This window comes from Alosa alosa, chromosome 2 (assembly GCF_017589495.1).
Source record: "Alosa alosa isolate M-15738 ecotype Scorff River chromosome 2, AALO_Geno_1.1, whole genome shotgun sequence".
Taxonomy (NCBI): Eukaryota; Metazoa; Chordata; class Actinopteri; order Clupeiformes; family Clupeidae; genus Alosa; species Alosa alosa.
In genome coordinates, this window is record NC_063190.1 from 9,902,728 (window position 1) to 9,926,459 (window position 23,732).

Here is a 23,732-nt window from a genome sequence, read left to right on the forward strand (position 1 = left end):
GCTCCACTGACCGGTGATTTTAACCCTGACCAGCGTTCGGCACAATGGTGATCCTGACTGTGCGCGGCGCTTTATATTCACACCACGGGAGGACGATTCGTTCATTAATGCCGTCCGCGAACGCTCAGTGCAACCTAATTGGTCTCCACCGAGGGAAGACAAGGTGTGATCCCCCACAATCTTGTGACCGTCTCCAATTTTCCATTTGCTTTCTTTTTTTTTTCCTTAATTTCATCACCAAGCCTTTAGAACTCCCTTGGAGAGCAGGAATTGGAAAATAAAGTGATGGGCCAGTGGTGTTTGCGATTCGTTTCTAAACGTTACAGGAGACGATGAGAGGACTGACACTGAGGTGAGTCTCCAGCCAGGTGCTCCACATGTTCCGAACACAAGAGTGCAAACACAGGGTAAATATGTCATTCAGGAATTCAATGGCTGGTTGCACACACACACACACACACACACACACACACACACACACACACACACACACACACACACACACACACACACACACACACACGCGCGCGCGCGCGCTTGCACACATACACACACACGCACACACCATGCATTTGTCCTGTTTTGTCTCTAGAGGAATAAAAAAAATGCACACACACTTACTATGGATGGTGAAACAATAGCCGTATGAATGGAGGAAAAAAAGACAGAAAGACCCACAATGTGAATCACCAGCTTCTGGGCTCAACACGAGTGGGACTTCCATCATATTTTTGGTGTGTGTGTGTGTGTGTGTGTGTGTGTGTGTGTGTGTGTGTGTGTGTGTGTGTGTCAATCTGTGTGTGTGTGTGTGTGTGTGATCTGTGTGACCTTCTTAACATGTAACAGAGTATTTCATAAGCCCTTTGGCTTACATGACCAGACAGTCACTTGCTCACACAGCTGCGGCACCATCCACACTCAATACAGCACAAGAGCAAGAGGACACTCCGACTGCACAGGGTGGGATGGAGTGCAGTTGGAGATCACCCCACACCACAGAGGCACAGCAGAGGTGGGGTGGGGCTGTTTGGGTGTGGGTGGGTGGATGGCATTGGGTGAGGTGGGGGGGATGGGTCTGGCCTCCATGTTTGTGTAATGTGAAAGTTAGTGCACGAGACAGAGGTAGTGCAGAGACAGAGGTAGAGAGGCAGGAGAGAGAGGAGAGAGGGGAAAAGAGAGAGAGAGACAGAGATGGGCCCCCTGCTCTCCCGAGGGCAGAGTAGTGCAGCTACAGCCCTCACTGCAGGGGAACTTTCATTACAGCTCCACCGCCCTGCAGCTAAACACACACACACACACACACACACACACACACACACACACACACACACGCACAACACACACACACACACACACACACACACAGGCGTTCCGGGCCCCCCCTGACACACTCTCTCTTCCAATTGGTTCACCACGGCCCAGGGCCAAAGAACCACCGTGACCCCACTGCTCACGCCTCTCTGAGGGCAACACACTGACCTCCTTCCCCTTCTCTCTCTCTCTGGTTCTCTCTCTCTCTCTCGCTGGCTCAAACTGTATGTTTCCATGTATTCGTCTCTCTCTCTCTCTCTCTCTCTCTCTCTGTCTGTCTGCTCCTTCTCTCTCCACTAATCTCTTTTCGTTTCTGTCTTTGTGTGTCTCATCATCTTTTTCTTTGGCTGTCTGTTTCAGTTGCTACTTTTTTGTTTAGTCCAATTTTTTGAGTTGCTTTGATTGCCCCAGCCCCCCCACTCCCAGTGACACGCTCAATAAATCAATCAATTAAAGTCTATTCAACTTTTTCTATGCACCCATGAATTCTCCTTTTGATCTCTTGTTCTCCACTTTTACGTAACTTGGAATACCCAGTTCTCAATCCAAAACTCTGTGTGTGCATGTGTTTGTGTGCATGTGTGTGCGTTTGTGTGTATGTGTGTGTGTGTACTGCATGCTGAAGACTGACAGATGCTTACAAATGTTCAGAATAATTCCTTTCATCTTTACTCCTCATTGCACAAGAATGTTTCCTTGTCATATTCCCCCCACTCATCTGAACCCCCCCCCCCCCCCCCACCCCTTGCGTGTTTGGCTCTAAGACTCAGGGTTAGGTACTGATCGTGAGAGAGATGAGGAGGTGCTGTTCAAACCTTCAGCTCTAATCAGCTCTGGAGTTCCACGAGAGTGCTCCTGCATCCTCCAATCCCTAAGCTCCTCTCCACCTTCCGTGGGACTACACGAGACTCCACACAGCCCCCATCACCACACCCCTATCTCCATCTTCACCTGACACACATGACCTCACCCTCGTCAGGGATTTGTACAAGAAAAGAGGAAAGCGTGGGCGACTCACTGAAAACATGCATGCACAAACATAAATCATGCATTTTCATGTTGTTTTCTAGGAGGGGGTCTGCTGCTTAGTGAGAAGAGCCCTCGTCCTCTTCTCCTGTTTCTGTCCTTCAACGGACTGATTAATATTGAAGAAAGAGTGAGAGAGAGAGAGATGAGCGGAGGAGGGTGGGGTGGGGAAAGAAAAAAAATAGCTGATGAGCCCTGGAGGTCCATCACCATCATCACCAGAATTACATCCTGTGGTGGAATGTGACCGAGGGGACGCATCCCACAATGCCGTGCAAGGCTTGTCGCGGAGAGTTAGCGTCAAGAAAACACAAGAGACGCGCACACGCATCAGCCTGCCAGGAGAACATGACTTGTGGGAAGAAAGCCAGAAGCCCTGAGGAGGAGAAAAGAGAAAGAGAGAGAGAGAGAGAATGGAGGGGTGGGGGATGGAGAGATGGAGAGATGAAAAAAGGGGGAGAGAAAGAGGGAAGAAAGAAAAAGATGCCGACAGATGATGTGAAAGAAGGAAGCTATATTTGAGAAAGAAGGTGTGTGAGAGAGGGAAGCGGAAAAGAACATACAGTACACACAGAAAGAGAGAGAAAGAGAGAGAAAGAGAGAGATATATTGTGAGAGAGAGATGTTGTTTAATCTGTATGAACAGGGGCAGCAAAGGGCCCACTGCCCTAATTCCAGCAGTGTGAGGGGCTGTGATGGTTGGATGGGAATGGATGGGCAGTGGAGGAGTGTGTGTTGGGGGGGGGGGGGGGTTCCAGAGGGTTAAGACAGCTGGGGTCCAGCTATCCCCCCCCCCCCCCCCCCTTCTGTAATCTCAGTGCCCTTCACTGACCAGCTTACTGGCCAGATGACAAACACCGCTGCAGACACTGCACACACAGAAAAACATCTGCTCCGAACAGCAGCACGCGGGCCATTCTTTCATGGACTTTGAAGCGGTCATACCCTAGGACACTCACCCCCCCCCCCCATCAACATGCACACACACACACACACACACACACACACACACACACACACACACACACACACACACACATACACACACACACACACACACACTCCTCCTCCATCTTGTCCCCTAAGACTAAACATCTGCCCCCACAGCCAGGAGAACATTAGCCAGTGGAGCATGCGACAGCACCACTCCGGCACAGGACCCTGCGCTAATTTCTGCTCCTTCTGTTCCTCAAGGAGCCACGCGCCCAGCACTCAATCAGGACGCTCAACCTGGTGCCCTGGCTACAGGCGGGCATTGTCTTCGGCTGAGGAAGCAAGCGCTGACGCCTGTCACGCGCGGTCGAACGGTAGGGACGGCGGAAGGTTGAGGAGAGTTGGGCGCCTAACTGGGCCTGGGTCAGAAAAGTAGAACTACTGTAGTGAACATGGCAGGCTCTGAAAGGACCATTCACACCAAGAATGATAACTACAACGATAACTGAAAGTGACTCTGATGATGACATCTTTCCGGATATTGTTATCGTTTATGTGTGGACTTTGTCGCTCATATTAACTCAAGTGATACTTTTTTGTGGTAATCGCTTGGTGTGAATGGCCCTTAAGAATACCAGGATACTAGGTAAAAGGTAACAGTGCTGCAACAAGGAAGAGAAATGGGAAGAGGTACTACAAGAAATATAAACGGTGATATGTGGAAGAGATACTAAGAGACATCCTCATGATGATATGTGATATTCATTGGAGTGAACAATAATAAAAAGAACGCTTTACAGTTAAAGCTATGTGAAGGACTTCTTAACCTTCATGTGGGTGATTGGTAAAAGTTCTTTGTGTGTGTGTGTGTGTGTGTGTGTGTGTCTCTGTGTCTGTCTCTCTCTCTCTCTCTGTGTGTGTGTGTGTGTGTGTGTGTGTGTGTGTGTGTGTGTGTGTGTGTGTGTGTGTGTGTGTGCACTGCATACTGAGAGAGAGAGAGAGAGAGAAAGAGAAATTGAGAATAAGAGTGAGTGTCCTTTACAATGTGAGTGTCATACTCTATATAGCTTCAAGAGCAAGGGCTCATCAGAGAGAAGTAGAGTGTTCAAATCTGAGAGGTTGAGAATCAGGAGTCTGGTGCTGCAGAGAGCATGTTGGATGGTGGGGGTGGAACCTCCAGAGCTACTGGGGCTCCAGGATTCCCAGCACATCCCCAACCTCCACCCCCATCACACCCCCCTTATGCCAATCAACCCTCCCCCACCCCCCAATCTGCATCTTGTTGCCAATGGAAACCTACCGCAAGAGCAAGGTTTGCTCCCCAACATTGACACACACACACACACACACACACACACACACACACACACACACACACACACACACACACACACACACTGTGATTGACTGCTCAGCCAATCAATGTGTGCTCGTGGCACGCAGGCTGGCGAATGAAGACAAACACGCCTGATTGACAGGATCAAGAGGTGCTGCAAAAAGTCGCCATGCAGCTGTTCTGCACAGCTGTCCGCCGACGTCTGCCACCGCAGCCAGACAAACGGTAATAGGAATCATGTCAAATTACGGAGACAAAAACAGCAATTAAAAAGAGACAGAACACAAGAAGGAGAGGGAAATTAGGTAGGATTAATGAAGTAGAGAGAGAGAGGGAGGAAGAGAGAGAGAAAAAGAATAAGACAGAGAGAGAGAGAGAGAGAGAGAGAGAGAGAGAATTGGAAGAGAGACGGAACTGCTGAAATAAACCTTATCTCTTTGAACCACAAAACCTGTGCCAGCATTCATGAATTAAACAGGATTTTTGATAGTTTATATTTGAATCTTTCATGACATCTCAGATGAGTGAGTTTTGGGAGGTAGAGGGGGTAGGGGTGGAGACGGCCTCCCCTCACCCCCCTTTTAGTGATGTCACCACACCAAGTGAATGCCTAGATGAGTGGAAAGGAGAATAGAGGGGTTGAAAAGGGGTGTAGGGTCGCATGGCGTGGAGTGGAAGGATACATAGAGAGAGAGAGGGTGAGAAAGAAAGAGAGAGAGAAAGAGAGAGAGAGAGATGTTGCGGGAGCTCTCTGGCCTAGATAAAGACAGGTTTGTGGGGTAGGGCCCATGAATAATGCAGCTACTACTGAGGCACAGGGCCTGACAGTGCAGATGTTCACTCCATAACCCCCAGCAGTGAAATGATAGATGGAGAGAAAGAGAGAGAGAGGGAAACAGGAAGGAAGACATTGGGAGAAAGAGAGAGGGAGAGAGAGAAAGGACAGAAAGAGAGAGAGAGAGAGAAAGAGAGAGCTTGGGGGGAGAGAGGGAGGGAGAGTTAAAGGTGCCTATGCCTAACATCATTGTTCACTTGAGGGTGACAAACTCCATATGCTCTGCTTGTGCAATAGTTTGTGTAATGTGTACTGCAGTGACATACAGTATACTGCAAATACGAGTGTGTGTGTGTGTGTGTGTGTGTGTGTGTGTGTGTGTGTGTGTGTGTGTGTGTGTGTGTGTAAAATACGAGTTAAAAACAAAGGACACGTTCTTCCCAATATGAAGGATTAGCACTCTTTTCCCTTTCCTCATCACCAAATCAGTAAATCTCTCAGACGTGATCTCCTCCGACTCTACCCTAATGGGAGTCTCTGCCTGAATTGATTTGTTCTTATTTAACTGATCCATCTGTGTCTGCCATCCATCATGATTTAATACACCACCTATTCGTCAAGATTTGAACACAGCAAAGTCTGCAAATAGGATTCCATGATTAATAATAGCATGCATTGATCGCATCCTGATGTTATACAAAAAAGTGTGTTTCTGTGGTGTGTGTGTGTGTGTCTGTGTGTGGTCTCACAGCTAAACTTGCCCATGTTGTCTGTTCCCATATGGAGTAACGTTGTTGTGTGTACAGTAAGGTGTTTTTTTGCATGTTGTGTGTTGTGCTGGAGAGGCAGGGCGAGCCCTTTGATTAACTAATTACTGGATTTTACTGACACTAAACAGAAGCCATTAACTCATGGCCTCGCTGCAAAGCCTTTTAATTTCCCCATGGAGATTGGGCCAGGACCCCAGCAGTCCTGCTGGGCCCGGGCCTAGCACAGCCCAGGTGTCCGGGTCACCTATTAAATCCATACAAACTCATTTAGCTCCTTAATGAAGCGCTGATTGACTTTGCCGGCCAGTCCTTGTCTGCCTATGGGCCTCTGGTATCCCCTAACGCAGGAGAGGAATGGATGTGTCTGAATGTGTGTGTGTGTGTGTGTGTGTGTGTGTGTGTGTGTGTGTGTGTGTGTGTGTGTGTGTGTGTGTATGAGAAGGTGTGCATGTGCATGTGAGTGTCTATGTGGTGAACATCTCTTTGTGAGTGTTTGTGTGTGTGTGTGTGTGTGTGTGTGTGTGTGTGTGTGTGTGTGTGTGTGTGTGTGTGTGTGTGTGTGTGTGTGTGTGTGTGAGTGTGTGTGTGTGTGTGTGTGTGTGTGTGTGTGTGAGTGTGTGTGAGGTGTGTGTGTGTGTGTGTGTGTGTGTGTGTGTGTGTGTGTGAGAGGGCAGAAAGAGCGAGAGAAGACAGCACCAATTCCGTAGCTTTCAGAGATCTCTTAACTTTTATGACCTTCCGCTTTCAGACTACTTTGCAAACTCCCATTCCCCATTCTATAGCACTTTTCATGCCCCATATACACTTTTATCCTCTTCCGCTGCTTGTTTACCGACCTAATGCTCAGCCTCCCCGACCAGCCAAACAGCAGGCCCTCAGCCAAGCTTGAGTCATGCTTTATAAATTTGTAATAAAACCTGAAGAACCCAAGAAGAAGATTGCAACTTAAGGGCAGAATAGCAAAGAGAAGGGAGGGAGGGATGGAGGGAGCTTGAGAGAAAGTTGGAGAGGTATCTAGCCAGGAGCAGTTAAATCAAAAGGTAAACATCATTGTGCCAGTGAACATCAAAATCAGACTAATTCAATATGACAGTTTCAAAATGTCATGGGATCAAGACATGTAATGTAAGACACGTTTATATAAAGATGGCAAAACAGCTAAAAATGTATTACAGATGAGCATCATGCAAGACGTCACTTCAACAAAAGACAAGCTGTGCTAATATGAGTCCGTTTGTCCTCTTTCACGTCCACCCACACTGTCATCCTGTCTGGTCAGCCACTGCACGGACAGATGCTAGTTGTGTGTGTGGACCTGTTGGTCACGAGCCAGCAGGAACCAGACTCGCTCCCCCGGAACCCAGTCGCTCAAAACAAAACACATCGCTCGGCAGAATTAGCATTGCCAATTTAGCACCAGATGCTAGCAGTGAGCTCAGTTGCTCGCGCAAAGTGCTGTGGCGCGGTCCCTTCCGCGGAGCTGGCATGGTCCACTTAGCAGCCGACTCGGCCCCCTTATCTTTCTCACTCTGGCGAGCAGGGAGACTCTCGGAGGAGTTAACATGGTCCAGTTAGCACCAGACGCTAACCCTTACTTTTGCTCGCTGCAGCCAAGATAAATATGCGGGAATTAGTTCCGGTTGCATGCCTGCAATGCCAACTCTTTCATTCTTCTGTCCACGTACGCACCCGCACACATATACACACACACACACACACACACATCTAAATTTTCCAAAACACACACTTAAGCTCACCTCCCACAACTAATTCAAATTCTCACAATAGCTACACAGACACACAAACATGCTTGCACACACACACACACACACACACACACACATACAGTCACACAGAGGTCTACAGAGAGTCTGTGCAATGCAATTTTTCCCATCTCTTTCATCCTGAAATGTATGGCACAGTAAATCAGGCTCCACTGAAGTGTCCTGACCGTCTCCACTTTCGCTCTCCCAGGCAGAGGACAGTCAAGCCTGCACTGACAAACTCCCAACTCCACATTCCTCCCCCACTTTCACTCCCCGCTCCCCATCACCCCTCCTCCCTCTCTCCCTCCCAATATCCTTCTTTCCCTCTCTCTTTCTCTCTCTCCTTCTATCTCTCTCTCTCTCTCTCTACCTCTCATCCACTCTCTATCCCAGTGCCAGTGGCTGGGGCACTGGTCTTACAGGGTGATGACAGTGTTTTGACGGGTAACAACAAGCCCCCCTGTACACGCACACACACACACACACACACACACACACACACACACACACACACACACACACACACACACACACACACACAGTCCCAAAACAGTGTTAGCTGTCATGTGGTGCGATGGGCTCCGGTGGACGTAGTTCACAGCATTTTGACCCCGCCACTCAGAGGAGCGGCACGCTGACAGGGCAAGCCACACAGACAGAGGCGGATTATGGGGGTCGTCTGCCTGATTCCACTGCCAAGGTCACGACCCTGACGGGACACACAGGAACACAGGGCCTCCACGGAAGGGGGGTTAGAGACACAGACAGACAGGGAATTAGAGAGAGAGAGAGAGAGAGAGAGAGGGAGCAAGATAAATAGACTGGAAATGAGAGAGAAAGAGATATTGGGAATGGAAAGGAGTGTGTGTGTGTGTGTGTGTGTGTGTGTGTGTGTGTGTGTGTGTGTGTGTGTGTGTGTGTGTGTGTGTGTGTGTGTGTGTGTGTGGGTGGGTGTGCAAATGAGAGAGAGAAGAGATTAGGAATCCGGCTAAGTGAGAGAGAATAAAGCATATTGAACTGAATTGAATTGAATTGAATTGAATTGAGTGATTGGGAATGACAGACAGGGAAAGTGACAGAAAGAGAAATTTGGAATGGGAAGGAGATTGAGAAATAGAAAAAAAGAAAATGGGTGAGAGAGAGAGAAATAGAAACTAGACACACACAGGCAGACAAAAACAGAGAGAATGAGTTAAGGAAAGCCAGGGAGAGAGAGAGAGAGAGAGAGCGAGAGAGAGAGAGAGAGAAAGAGAACATTATAGACAGGCAGACAAAAAAAGAGTTAGGAGAGCCAGAGATATAGGGGTAGAGCGAGAGAGAGAGAGAAAGAGGGCTGTGAATCTGTTAGTCATGATGATGACTGGCACTGTGCCAAAACTCACTAGCGGACTGTAAGTGGACCCAAGCAGTCTGCGACTGAACCAAACACTAACAACACTGCAGCATGGGTCACAGTAGCCCCCCTCCTCTGCTGCTCACGCACATAAAGCAGGACACACGCTATGATACTATAAGCAAATGCAGCAGGAAACATGATACAATACTTTACGACACCCATTACCTATTACCGGTACGCATTACTCCATTGCCGCGCCACAAACACGATTACCCATTACCCATTATTCCATGATTATTTACGACACGACACGACGACACGACACGCACGATTACCCATTACCTAATACCCACACCTATTACCCACACGCATTGACGACACCTACAATTTAATACGACACGAGGATACGACACGATACGATGTGATACGATGCATCACGATACGATACAATACGATATGCACATACAGCAGGACACACGATATGATACAATTTATACCAATACGAATAATGACACGATTAATGATACGCATTACCGCATTACACCTAACACTATATCATTAGGCTATTGACGACACGGATACACGAGAGCATTAACGGCACTCCATAATCTATCACCTTAATCTATCACCCACACCCATTGTCTATCACACGCAATCTAATATCCATAATACTCCATTAATCTACACGACCGCACAACATATCGACATTTATGTGATCGATGTATCACGATACGATACAATAACGATATGCACATACAGCAGGACACACGATATGATACGATACCAGACGATACGATACGATGTTTATCACACGACCGCGACCGCGACCACGACCGCGATACGACCACGACACGACACGACCGACACGATGCGATCATACAGCAGACATACGATATGATCACACACAGCAGATAACGACAGCACTGCTTTCGCCCCCACACAACCCAATTTAATGAGCATCAGTGCCCAGACAGCATGTTTCATGACATTAACCAGCATGCCTGGACGCTACAGCACCGGTCAGTTCATCAACATTGTCTGACGGAGCAACCGCAACATAAACGTGAGAAATTCTGATAACTATTCACCCTCGTCTTTTCCCCTGTGAAGCTGTATCGTCTGTCTGCTGCTCTTCGTCTGTATTTCCGTGCCTGTCTGTCCACCCCACCCATTTAGACAAGCTCATCAATGCCCATCAAAGGCTCCTTTCCCAGAGCGGCCCATCTGTCTGTGTCTGTAAGCATGCTGATGTGCCCGTTAGCGAGTCCCCCTCCCCAAATAGTTCCGGCAGCCAACAGTGCCATTGCGTGACCAGAAGAGTGTCAAGTGTGTGTGTGTGTGTGTGTGCGCCGAGTATTCATCACGAAGCCAGGGTGCAGGTGATGGGTGTGAATGTGTGTGTGTGTGTGTGTGTGTTAGTGTGTGTGTGAGAGAGTGTGAGAGGGGGCTCCAATCAACACCCTGAGCATTCCATGGCCCCACCCTGTACATCCTGTCACTCATCACCCCATCCTTAATGAAATCTGTCTCTTATTATAGCGGCAGACAGGACCTGCGGGCTAATGCCACCCGTCGCCACACAGGCACATTTCTGTGGTCTAGAGGGCAAGGGGAGGGGAGAAGGGGATGTGATTTACAATGAGTGACGTGACTGTGTGTGTGTGTGTGTGTGTGTGTATGTGTGTGTGTGTGTGTGTGTGTGTCTGTGTGTTGTGTGTGTGTGTATGTGCGTATGTGTGACATGGTGCATCTGGAAGAGTATGTATAAATTCATGCATGCATGTGTCTGTATAATACATGCTTGCATGTCTTTCCATGTGTGACTATAAATCTGAGTATCCACTTGTGTGCATGTGAGGTGTTCCGTGTGCTTGGAGACACATGTCTGTGTTTGTGTGTGTGTGTACTGTATGTATGTGTGTGTGTGTTATATGGCGTTATGTGTGTGTACTGTATGTGTGTGTATTATTATTATTGTACTGTATGTCTCTGTGTGTGTGTCTGTGTGAAACGATAACCGTATGTGCGTAAATAGGTACGTAATGCATATATGTGTATATGTCACAAAAATAGGGCTCAGTTGCAGTCAACTGAGGGAGCGTGCGTGTCGCGTGTGACGCATCGTGTTGTGTGGTGAGGGCCGGCGGGATGGACAGCAGGTGATGATTATTATTAAAGCCGCCCCCCCGACAGCGCTGACACTCCAGCGGGAGGCGGACGGACCGTGGCACGGCTCTCACTAACGCCACCGCCGCTCCGTCCTTCCACCGCGACCATCAGTGCCGGATCTCCCCCACTGATGCCAACATCCCCTCGAGGCAAAACAACAACAGCAACACCCCCCCACCCCTCTCTCTCTCTCTCTACACCACTTTAATATCATTAAATTCCCCATCAAAAACCTGGTGTGTTTCGCTCTGCTTCTGAATAATTCAGGAGGAAAATAAAATGACAATTCAAATTGAAGCCTGAGGCGACGGCACCATGTATCAGGATGCGACCTTTTACAGCGAGATCGGGGAGATCTCACAGCTTAGCACAAGAGGCCCCAGGAGGGGTGTCTGTCAGAGAAACCACCCCCTCTCCCCTCTCCCCCCCCAAAAAGAAATAAAAATATGCAGAAACGTGTATGGATCACACTGGTGGTGAAGGATAGGGATCATTAAATACTTCTCAGAATGAATGGTGGATAATGGCAGGCGAAGAATGCAGGCGGCTGAGCTCACGGTGAGGGAGGAAAAAGAGAGTGTCGAGAGTAAACGATGCATTCAGCATAATTCAGTCATGGCGGCGTCGACCGCACAGGAAGTGGCGCTGTCTTGAAAAGAGGGTCGAGGCACAAGCCTGCTGAGCTCCAGGTGTGGAGCAGCCACTGGGAGTGACACATACCCATCATCACACACGCACACACACACACACACACATCACGCACACACACACACACACACACACACACACACACACATCACACACACACACACACACACACACACAAACATATACAGACGGGTGGACGCTTTCTGCCATAAAGGCTTATCAGTGTCTCCTCACTCTGAATGCGTACAGAAAACAAGCAACATGTGAAGACTGCCACGTCCATGCAAATCCGTTTTGCATTTCAATAGGTGACTGCTTGCCATGCGCTGGTTCAATTCAAAGTGGTGCCTGGTTGACAGCAGGTGTGTGTGTGTATATCTGTTTGTGAGAGAGAGAGAGAGAGTGTGTGTGTGTGTATGTGTGTGTGTGTGTGTGTGCTCGTGTGTGTGTGTCACTCCATCTTTATATCAGCCTGTGCCCACACCAGCTTGATCCCTGGCACGCTGGGCGACTGCCGCAGCCAAATGAACCTGTCCCAGTGAATATGGCACTGATGCCACGCACCTGTCCAACTCGATGTGATGTCATAACACCGCACCTGTCTCTGGCATCCATTCGACCACCGCAGATGAGGTTGTGTGTGTGTGTGTGTGTGTGTGTGTTCTTTTGTGTCTTAGCATAACTGTGAGAGTGCATTTATGCATGTGTGCATGTGTATTCCAAGTGTGTTTTTGCGTGTGTGTGTGTGTGTGTGTGTGTGTTTGTGTGTGTGTGTTCATTCATGACTGTGTAAGTGTGAGAGCAACACATGCTTTTGGCTGCCGCTCCTCATATCTGTGAAAGGGAAGAGAACTGCTGCTTTCTCCATGGGACGGCAGAGCTAGTCAAAAACAACGCCTGCTCTGTTTAAAGAGCGTCTCTTGCCCTTGGTCTGGAGATGACTACACCCCAAGGAACACCAGATGGTGCCTGGAAGAAGCGCAGGGGAAAAACAAACGATCCGTGTGCTTTTTGGAGGCAGGGGCATCTTTCCAGGCGACGAGGCTGCACTCCCAGGGTAGTTTTGATCCCGGGCACGCCGCAAGGATGAGATTGATCTCCTGTTAGTGCTCCTTTGTCTATCTGTTCCCAGTCACCGCTGGCGGTGAGGCAAGCGGGACAGAGACACGTGAGAAAGTGAAGAACGCATTTCACATTTCTTGTGGGACCAACTATCCTACACAAAAAAAGTGACACACACACACACACACACACACACACACACACACACACACACACACAAACACACACAGCTGTCTTGTCTCAAAGCTAATGTGTGTGTCTCATATTTCCTTCGGCCGCTCAGCAGTAATCCGTTCCCATGTCTTCAGTGAAATGGCCAGCGCAGAGGCGCGATATTGATTTCAACTGCAGGCAAAGTAACACAGCGCAATGAAGATACGGACGGAAAAGAGATGGAGGAGTAAAGAGAGCGAAAAGAGCAGGAAAGGGGAGAGGAGAAACTGCTTAGCAAGGAGGAAGAGAAGGAGGAGGAGGAGGAGGAGAGGATGCTCTTGCCTGCGCTTCTGATGAAGAGTGACAGCCGAGCATGAAGATCTGGACAGGAGGGTGGCCGAGGAGGAGGAGGAGGAGGAGGACGTAGAGGAAGGAGGCACCGGGAAAAGACGGGATGAAGGAGGTGGACGACGCGCTTGGGAAAAGACGGATGAAGAGGCTGAGTGGGACAGAAACGGGAGAGCCTGAGCACTCGCGTTTCACCGAGCAGCTGTTATGTCAGAGCACAAGGGTGCCCATTTCGGCGCTCGTAAGTCAAGTGGCGCGCACATCCGCCCACACCATAGAGAGATCATGGCCATGTGTCAAAACACACCCATACGGGCCATAACTCTGCCCCGCCACTGACCCCCAGGGGCCTCGGACACGCAGCAGATGCTTTATGATTTAAAACAGCACAAAAAGGGGAAGGGGTTGTCCCCTGCTTTCACACACACACACACACACACACACACACACACACACACACACACACACAGTCACAGACACTCACACACATACGTCCTCCTCTTCAAAACCCCCCAGGAAGGAATGAGTCATTGCCCACACACTGTTCTTTTCTTTCACAAGAATAGGGATTTGCTCCAATGCCTGTCTTTCATCAATGATGTGAAATTACATTAAACATGCGATGACAACTTATGAACGTATGAATATGTGAACGTGTTCTGAGAGTGTGTGTGTATGCGTGCATATGTGTGTGTGTGTGTGAGTGTCTATGTCTGGCATGTGTATAAGGGCTGGGTTATATTACAATTTAAGAACATTATAGGCCTACCAATTATTTTAATGGCTGATTTTAAGGATATTGGCCTATGTAGTAAATAGAGGAAGCAACACACAAAGAGTAATTATCAAAGCAGAGTAATTATCAAAATGAACACCACTATGAAAAAAGTCTCTTTTCAGATGTAGCAGGGCTGCATGCTGCATGTTCCAGGGAGTAGAGGCGGCTCAGATGGTAAAACCCCAACTGTATAGAAGAAGGGTTGCTCCAACGGAAGTCCAATCTGCTGAATGGTCAAGTGATTTATCGACCGCCAAACAGTTCCACACAAGTCAATCCCCCCATAGCAGAAAACTGTAAATTGATATTATTCTTTTATAGGTAATTGAACTTAACAGCTACAGTAGTTGGAGCCAATGCACTGATTTTGGAGAATGTTAAGTAATTGTGTCTTCATATGTATATCATTGTGTTTGTGTGTTGGTGTTTGTGTGTGTGTGTGTGTGTGTGTGTGTGTGTGTGTGTGTGTGTGTGTGTGTGTGTGTGTGTGTGTGTGTGTGTGTGTGTGTGTGTGTGTAATGCTCACTGAAGCTCAGAGACAACATCATGCAGTTTTGGTATTGGAGAATCAGTTAGTCTGACAGGCTGAGAGGAGGCTGACTGGAGGCAGATATGATTCTCACTCAGAGAGAGAGAGGAGAGAGAAGGAGAGATGGGGAGGAGGGGGGGTGAGAGATCCCATTCACACCCCCTCAGGCACTCTCCTCGGCTCACCCACGCAGTTTTCACAGAGGTCACTCCGACAGGTCCCTCTGTCTTCACACACACACACACACACACACACACACACACACACACACACACACACACACACACACACTCATGCACACACACATGCTCACACATACCCAAATACATTAAAATGCGCATGCACAAAAGCACACACACACACATCTAACTCCATCTCTCTGTATAACACCACGATCACAACTCTCCCTTCTTTGTTGATTTTTGTCTTTGTCTCTTTGCCTCTATGGATACACAAAGAGTTTGTCTGTCTCTCTGCCTATATTCTTCTCTTCCTTCCTTGTTTCCTTCCCTCCTTCCTTCCTTCTTTCCTTCCCTCTCTTCCCTTATACATTCTTCCTCTACAGATTTACTGTACATCATTCCATCTTTCCCCCTCTGTCTCTCATCACTGTCTCACTATACAGTATGTAACCCACACCGTGAATGCCAGGAACGTCGAGCGGATCGTTCACACTTATGCTTAACATATGTCACATGGATCACTTAACATGAGCAGACCCAAACACACATGGCCTATTCATGCAGTCGCTTAACGACCAGCAAACACACACTTCTCACATAGCGTGAGGATGAGCGAAAGGTCTCACTCACACACACACACACACACACACACACACACACACACTCAAACAGGGACACACATGCATTCTGACGCCTCTAATATTTCAGGGCAAATACAGTATGGCTAGACAGAGGCAAATGTTTGAAAACAGATACCATAATGCAACCAATTATATTTCTACATCAATCCTAGAAAGACTTTGCAAATAAAGTTACATCCCCAGACTTTAAAATCTCAGAATCGGTGGAAGACTGAAACTAGCTCAAGGCTCTGCAACATGTCTACCTCGATGACAAAACTGTCATTCCCAATGCCCCATTCCCCCCTCTCAAAACGTTATGGAAATAATAACATTTACACTACAAAGGCCCCACTGAGTTTCTATATCAAATGGGAATGGCAGTGGGTTGATGGGGACTGGGAATATTCCGACCCAAATGCAGCGCAAAGCTCCAGCGTGAGGGCTAAGAGTGGTGCAGCGTGTGCCCAGCCCAGGGCCCTCTCCTCCCTGATGGCACCGCTGGCCCTCCACCCCTGCCATTACCGCAGCTATTTCATACCCATCTGCACGGCTCGCAGCCTCTCACAGCTCTAATGGCAATGTTTAATACATCTGGGGGGTAATTCCGGGTATCACATTTTCTTTTTTTATTATTATCATTCTCCATCTCTACCACTGACTGCTGTGGTTGCTCTACTCCTGTCTATTTCTTACATCTCTCGTCTTCTCTCCCCCCCTCTCTCTCTCTCTCTCTCTCTCTCTCTCTCTCTCTCTCTCTCTCTCTCTGGCTTGGACTGTTGTGCCCACAAAACCAAAGGCTCCTTGACCTCTGGTCTTCCTCGACCACTTCCCAACCGCTCCCCTCCCTCCACAAGGCCTGAAAAATTCAACACTTCATTTAACACCCTCTCCAGCCATCCCAGAGGCCACATAGAATGGCTGATGAGGAAGAGCGAGAGGGGGAAGGAGTTGCAGTCGGAGCCGCACGTCAAAAACAAATAAAGGAATAATCGGGAGACCTCATCAATTTTTCATGATTTTTTCATTTGGGCTCTTAGGAGGCCGGTAATGGCGATCAATAGATCAAGCTGCTGTCACATGGCAAGGACCTCAGGGGTCTCTGCTGTGCTAGGGAGATTAGTGAAGACCCACAACACAGGAGGCTAACTCACATACTCACACATACTCACACACACACACACACACACACACACACACACACACACACACACACACACACACACACACACACACACACAAACCTTTACTGTACATCCACAGGCACATACATACATACACTCACAAAAGCAAGACTATTTCAACCTTTACATCCACAGATGCACACACACATACACACAACACAAAAGTGTACATCTACACAAACGGTCACATCATACACACTCACAGAGACCAATGTGATGAGTCTAGTGTTCGTGACAATGATTAACTCGGCCCTCATAAGCAATTTTCTCTTCGCGCCATCAACGAAGTGTCCTTTTTTTGCCACTCAGCACATTTTCAGCTTTTAGAGACTAATTCCTGTGCCCTCTTTTCCCCTGCTGTTTTTGAAAAAAAAAAAACAAGAAACAAAAAACCCACCAACCCTTCTTCGAGCCTCACGGGCAACATCTGTGACAGCTGCCAGACCAAGTCTCTGAGTGCGCAGTAATCTACTGATGATGTTAGGGCAGCCAGCACGCCAGCGGGCCGAAGGAGATACAACCCCCCTCTCCCATCACTTCCTATCCCTTGCTCCGCTCTTCCCCTTCCCTCAGACACCAAACCACGGAAACCCGAGCCGCCTGCCACCCAACACCACATCCATATGGCGGGCGGGTTTCCCCCCGTCTGAAAGATTGCCTCACTTCCCCCCTCCATGTCAACTTCACGTAACCTTTGACCTCTCCTGAGTGCCCCGACCTCTGAGCGACCTGTGCACGTGCTGAGAGGGGAAGTGAGAGTGACTTTGGGGAGCTTTTGAAGATTGCTGTCTCCTGGGGCCGTTGTGCTTTCTAGTGGACACTATGGACTGCCAACAAATGGACCCTCTGTCCAGGGAGTGACACATGCTGTTGAGGTTCATTGCATTTTAAGGAAGATAAAAAGTCTGGGAAGAAAGATGTAGTGATCACTGAGACCATTAGCATGGGTAAGATCCAGCACCGCGAACACACATTTTGGCATTCCACAACAGGAAACGGGTCCAAAACAATTTTCTGCTTTATTTCAAATAAGCAAATGTTGATGCTGTGAACCCCACTAATGAGCCAGCAAATTGAACCAATCCATCTCTTCCCTTATAGATGGGGCCAATTTTTTTTTCCAATTTCAGAACCATTCTCATAACCCTGAAAGCTTTAATTCCAACTCCTGAGCGAATTCAACCACACAGCAACACCACAAGAAGACATAATTCAGCACTTACATGCGACTTCCAGGGATGCGTTTCGGCTGACGGCCTCGCCGAGGTAGTTCCGGGCGATGCACACGTAGGTGCCGTCGTCGGGCTTGCTGCGGCGGCCGTGGACGATGCGCAGGAAGAAGAGCGAGCCGCTGGGCAGCAGCATGCGGTGGGAGCGCGGGTTGTCGCGGTCCGTCTCCACGCGCTCGCCGTCCTTGTACCACTCGACTGTGGGCGCCGGGCGGCCCTCCGCCTTGCAGTTGAGCGTGGCCGGCTCGCCCTTGGACACGATCAGGTCGGACGGGTGCTCCACGATCCGGGGAGGAGAGTCCTCCTGGCGCAGTCGCGAGCCTGGGGGAGAAAGCAGGAGGAAAATGAGGGTTTTTGTGATTTCAAAATAATTCTACTACTATACTTTTGGCATCCATAAAACAAACCATTAAACATAGTCCACACATCCTACATGACTTCATTACAGTTTCTTAGTGATCCAACTTTTTTTTTTCAAAGTTGTCATTAAATTCGATGCTCATTTGTCCTCCAACTAGGCCTAGATGTATTTATAACTAAACTAATGCCCAGAAACGTTATTCCTGGCAGTGAGAGCGATGGTGAGTCTGAATCTATGATTCATCCATGATGTACACTGACCACTGCAGCCTCTTTCCAGGTACGGTAAGCACCACCAAACCCAGAGATTGCAGAGAGCAATCTGCTGTATGCTCAGCAGTGTCTGGCTGACTCAGTGGATGAGTTAGTATTTGGATGACTGATTTTTTGACTGATAACTGGGTGGATTTATGTGGTTGAATGAAAAGAACAAGAGATTGAGAATGAATGAATGAATGAATGAATGAATGAATGAATGAATGAATGAACTGAATGTGAACTGAAGTGTATAATTGAGTGAGTGAGAAAAGGCAATTGCATGTAGGTGTATTATGCATGGATGAGTGAGTGAGGAAACAGATGAATGGATGACTTAGTAGCGAGAGTGAGTGAGTGAATGAGTCAAGTGGGTGGATGAGTGAGTGAGTGAGTGAGTGAGTGAGTAAGCAAATAGCACTCTCTATAAGGACACTGAGTAAGTGAGAGGGTGAGTGGGAGGATAGGAGTCAATGAGTGAATGAGTGAATGAGTGAATGAGTGAATGAGTGAATGAGAAATGAAGGAGTAAAAAGTGAACAAGAAAGCAGCTGGGTGTTGAACTGGCTGATCATCTGAGCACATGACTTGGTAAATGAGTGAGTGGCTAACTAACTGTGAGCGACTCAAGAGGCTGTGTTCTGTGAATGGATAAATGGAAGCAAGCAGGAGACTGAAGGAGCAAGGGGACAACTGGTGTGTGTGTGTGTGTGTGTGTGTGTGTGTGTGTGTGCGTGGTGCGTAGGAGTCTCTGATAGGCAGCCACGGGAGCCATGTCACCAGGATCCAGGCAGCTCAATACTCGCCCTGACAGACAGGAGTGAAGGAGTCATTATGTCCAATTAGCTTTTTCATTAAGAGACTCAGTCAAGTGCTCTATTCCTTTCAGATCTGGGTAATGGTGGTGGTGTTTTGTGTGTGTGTGTGTGTGTGTGTGTGTGTGTGTGTGTGTGTGTGTGTGTGTGTGTGTGTGTGTGTGTGTGTATGTGCATGCAGTAGTTTGCATGGGCTTTGCATACATAGAATAACAAATATTCTTATGTGCTTATCTGTATTTGTTTGTGTGTGTGTGTGTGTGTGTGTGTGTGTGTGTGGGGGGGGGGGGGGGGGGGGGGGGGGGGGGGGGTTACTTATGATATTGCAATTTAAGCACTTTGGGATCATCATATTTTATAATCTTACTCTTAATTATACAAATTGGCTTTGGTCAGTCTTTTTATCATAACACATACACACACACTCAAACACATACTGTACACACACACACACACACACACACACACCACACACACACACACACACACACACACACACACACACACAAACACACACACACACACACACTTGAAATCTACAGCAGTGTTTCTGTGTAGACCCATGTTGGGCTTTTTGGTGTCCCACTGTTTCACTCCCGTTGAAAAGCCTCCTGCACTGATAGCAGTAATGAAGTCACTGCCTGGTTATAAGGGTATTGTTAGCCTCTCTCTCTCTCTCTCTCTCTATCACTCTCTCTATCTCTATCTCTATCTCTCTCTCTCTCTCTCTCTCCCTCCACGGGAACTCATACTTCATGTCAGCTGTCGGATGAGAGTGGGAGAGCACCAGGAGAGGAGAAAAGGAGAGGAAATAAGCCTTAGTGTGGGGGAGGGGGCAGACAGGTTGGAGAGGTGCGTGTGTGTGTTGAGGGGGACTTCCTGTTATCGCCAACCACCAACAACATCAACAACATCCCCTCATCAGTCCACCACCACTACTACCTTTCCCAAGACAACAAAGTTCTCTGAGCACCCCACACACACTTGAGCCCGTTGATGCACACATTTCATCATTCAGGAGGGACCTGCATCTGCTGCACCAAGAGGTCATTTAACATCTGGCACACCAATTATGAGTTCAATGTTATCGTATTAAACCGAAAGGTTTTATGTGGCCAAAGTATCTCAGTCAGCGTTTGGTTCTGGTAAACAAAATCACCCATTTCCTCTTACTGCCAAGGAAGGAAGCTTACTGTAGTTTCCATTATTAGGCCTGGAGATGGTCTTGTTTACTGGGATAATATCCTTCTGGCCAGCTTACATGACACAGTGATGGAAATGCCTTCTGCCTTAGCAGAGTTAGCAGCTTTTACAGAGTACAGAGTTTAAGCCCCCCACCCCACCCCCACCCTTCTCTCTTCTCTCATGGGTGTTCTAGGAAAGCCGAGGTCCACAGCCGGGCAGTAGCAGGCACACAATACTTGTTGAGATTAAACCACAGGGATGATGACCACTGGCCCACAAATGAACAACATTAAATTCCATTATAGTGGAAACAGCAAGTTCAATTAGATTTCCAATAGGCATCCCCCCTCCCAATTCAACACGCCTTCTTACACAGCCCCCACCCCCCACCCCCACCACATAAACAACAATAACGACAACAAAAAGGAAACAAGAGGAGCACAATCTCATTGCGGGGGCCCAGTTCTGTTTCCAGCGGCAGGGTTTAGTTAAATCCTGTCGCCTGGCACTGCCTCAGAACTCCCCAGAGCAACAGACCCCCCACCCCAACCATATCCCCACCCCTGCTCATACACAAACACACACACACACACACACACACACACACACACACACACACACACACATATATATATCACCAGTGTAACTCTCCGACAATGCCGCGCAGATCAACTAATGCCCCGTGTTCGGCCCACTCATGTGTGCTGACCCCCTCAGTCACTCCCCCCCTCCCTCCATCCCTCCCCACCAACCCCCTCTGCCGTCTTTTTAATGGAGCGAGCCGAGCCTGTGTTCACTCGGCTGGCATTACAAAACCAGGCGACGCGGCCGCGCAAGTAAACGGCTCTCGTTCCATTAATCCCCTCGGTGGTCTCTGCGCATACGGCTGCCCAAACGATTTATGCACTGCGCTTCTTCCATGCACACACACACACAGAAAGAGAGAGAGAGAGAGAGAGAGAGAGAGAGAGAGTGTGTGTGTGAGAGAGAGAGAGAAGGGGAGGGGGGACTAACACTACAACAAAGCTATTTGTGGCATTCAGTGTCTTTGTCTCTCAATTGATTGCTATTAGTACTGGATGCAGTGATAACATACTGAAGGTTTGGCATGTGAAGTGTATGCTATCTTTTATTAACAAGTGTATATAGCCACTTGCAAAAAATTGAAGTCATTTAATTTTGCCTTCGTTGGATTTGTTTACCAGTCAAGTAGATCATTGCATAGTACATGCACAACTGTCCAAATGTAATATAAAAGTTAAAGCATTTACACACAGTTGCCCACTGGAACTGTGTGTATGTGTGTGTGTGTATGTGTGTGTGTGTGTGTGTGCGTGTGTAAGTGTACATTTGTATGTGTGGCTACATGTGAGTGTTCATGCATGCATATATGCGACGGCCAGTGTCTTTTCACTGCTTTGTACTTCGTGTGAATGGGCACTGGAGCAGTGGCCAAGTTAGCGCAGAAATGTCACTTGTCATGCTTCACTGATATTTCCTGGAGTCCGGGCTAAACGGAGAACACACGCGTACGAGAAACGCCACTCTCGCTCTTTTGCTCTCTGCCGTCCGCACCCAATGGTCTGTCGTATCCATTCCAGGTGGCATTTCCCCGGTACATCCAATTGCATAGGAGAATAATTTCCCCCACAAAAGCCAATTGGCTACAGTCATAACAATAACTGCTGTATGCCTTGTTCTCCCGACAACCACGGTAGCGCCATTTAAATGTAATTTTCTTTGTCATTAATAATTCACAACGTGGTAATAAAAAAAGGAAAACACCACTGAAGAATCCCATCTTCTCATGCATGCATGCATAATAGCACTATCCTTTAAATTAGCCCTGTGATCTGTGTGGGGGGGGGGGGTAATCAATCTTAACGTTGCCAGTTCCAACAGAGGAATCAAAGGTAAATAGAGCCATGATGTCTACGCAGATGTGCGGCTTTGTCCCAGCTTTCAAGCTCAATGGCCCAGAGATCAGACTGTGGGTCTGGCTTGGATCTGGCCCAGATAAGGATCAGGTCAGGAGGGGAACCATCATCCCAGAAGTGGCCCAGATCTGATTCAGGGTTGCCTGCTATCAGGGAGGCTAATGCTCAGTCTCAAGACCATTTCAAGACCACATGTTAATTCTCACTGGTATCTAAACAACACTTTGCTGATACTGCATATCCATAAATGAATACAAAGAGCACCAAAACACAGACTATCTATCCATAACAAACCTGAAATATATTGAGCAGTTCAGCTAGAAAATTGGAGGTGGGAAGCACAGGAGAAAAAAAGGACTGTTTCATGCTCTTTTATCCACATGTATTCGCCCTGACAGACTTCCTCTTTTCACATCTTAAAAGTGATAAAACTGTTTCATGTTCCCAGCCAATTCAGCTCTGGTGAGAGAGGCAGGCATTTCCCTAGCTATCCACTTAAAGACACAGCACCAGAAAACTCTAATCCATCAACTCAATTTGATAAGAAGGTGAAATCAAACATATTTGACCTTGACTATCATATTTCACCTTATTTGCAACCCGACCTCACACCACACGCACCAATCAGATCAGAAGTCCAAATGATTCAAAGCTTTTCACAGTTGCACTGGGAACAGCCAAAGGGGCAGAACTGGCTCTTAAGCATTAGAGATGCCCTCAATGAGACACCAGACACCTGCTGGCTAATATGACTTTTAAATGAAGTGACAAGACCTACTACAATTACATACCAAACTGCCAGTACTTAGTATATGCATTAAGGTATCTCCCGTGAATAAAAGACTGCTTTCAAAGAGCCATGTTGGTTAGAGTAATATTTGACATTAGTGCTATAGCAAGGACAACAGGGAACGACCAGAAAGAGGTGAGTGATCCTGCAGCTGCCAATACTATTAACTTTCTAGTCAGGTGAAACCACAACGCAAACAATGTCTGAGTGAAAAGCACCTGCCATCCTGAAAATA

General features: G+C 47.9%; 1 protein-coding gene across 1 annotated transcript in view; it reads right to left on the reverse strand.

The window, feature by feature from the left end:
- The window catches only part of LOC125289177 (roundabout homolog 2-like), a 158,975-nt gene that overhangs the window by 87,065 nt on the left and 48,178 nt on the right, over positions 1 to 23,732 (reverse strand). Inside the window, 1 exon segment of the mRNA XM_048235883.1 lies at positions 18,150 to 18,476. Within this exon segment, the coding sequence (XP_048091840.1) occupies positions 18,150 to 18,476 (327 nt within the window).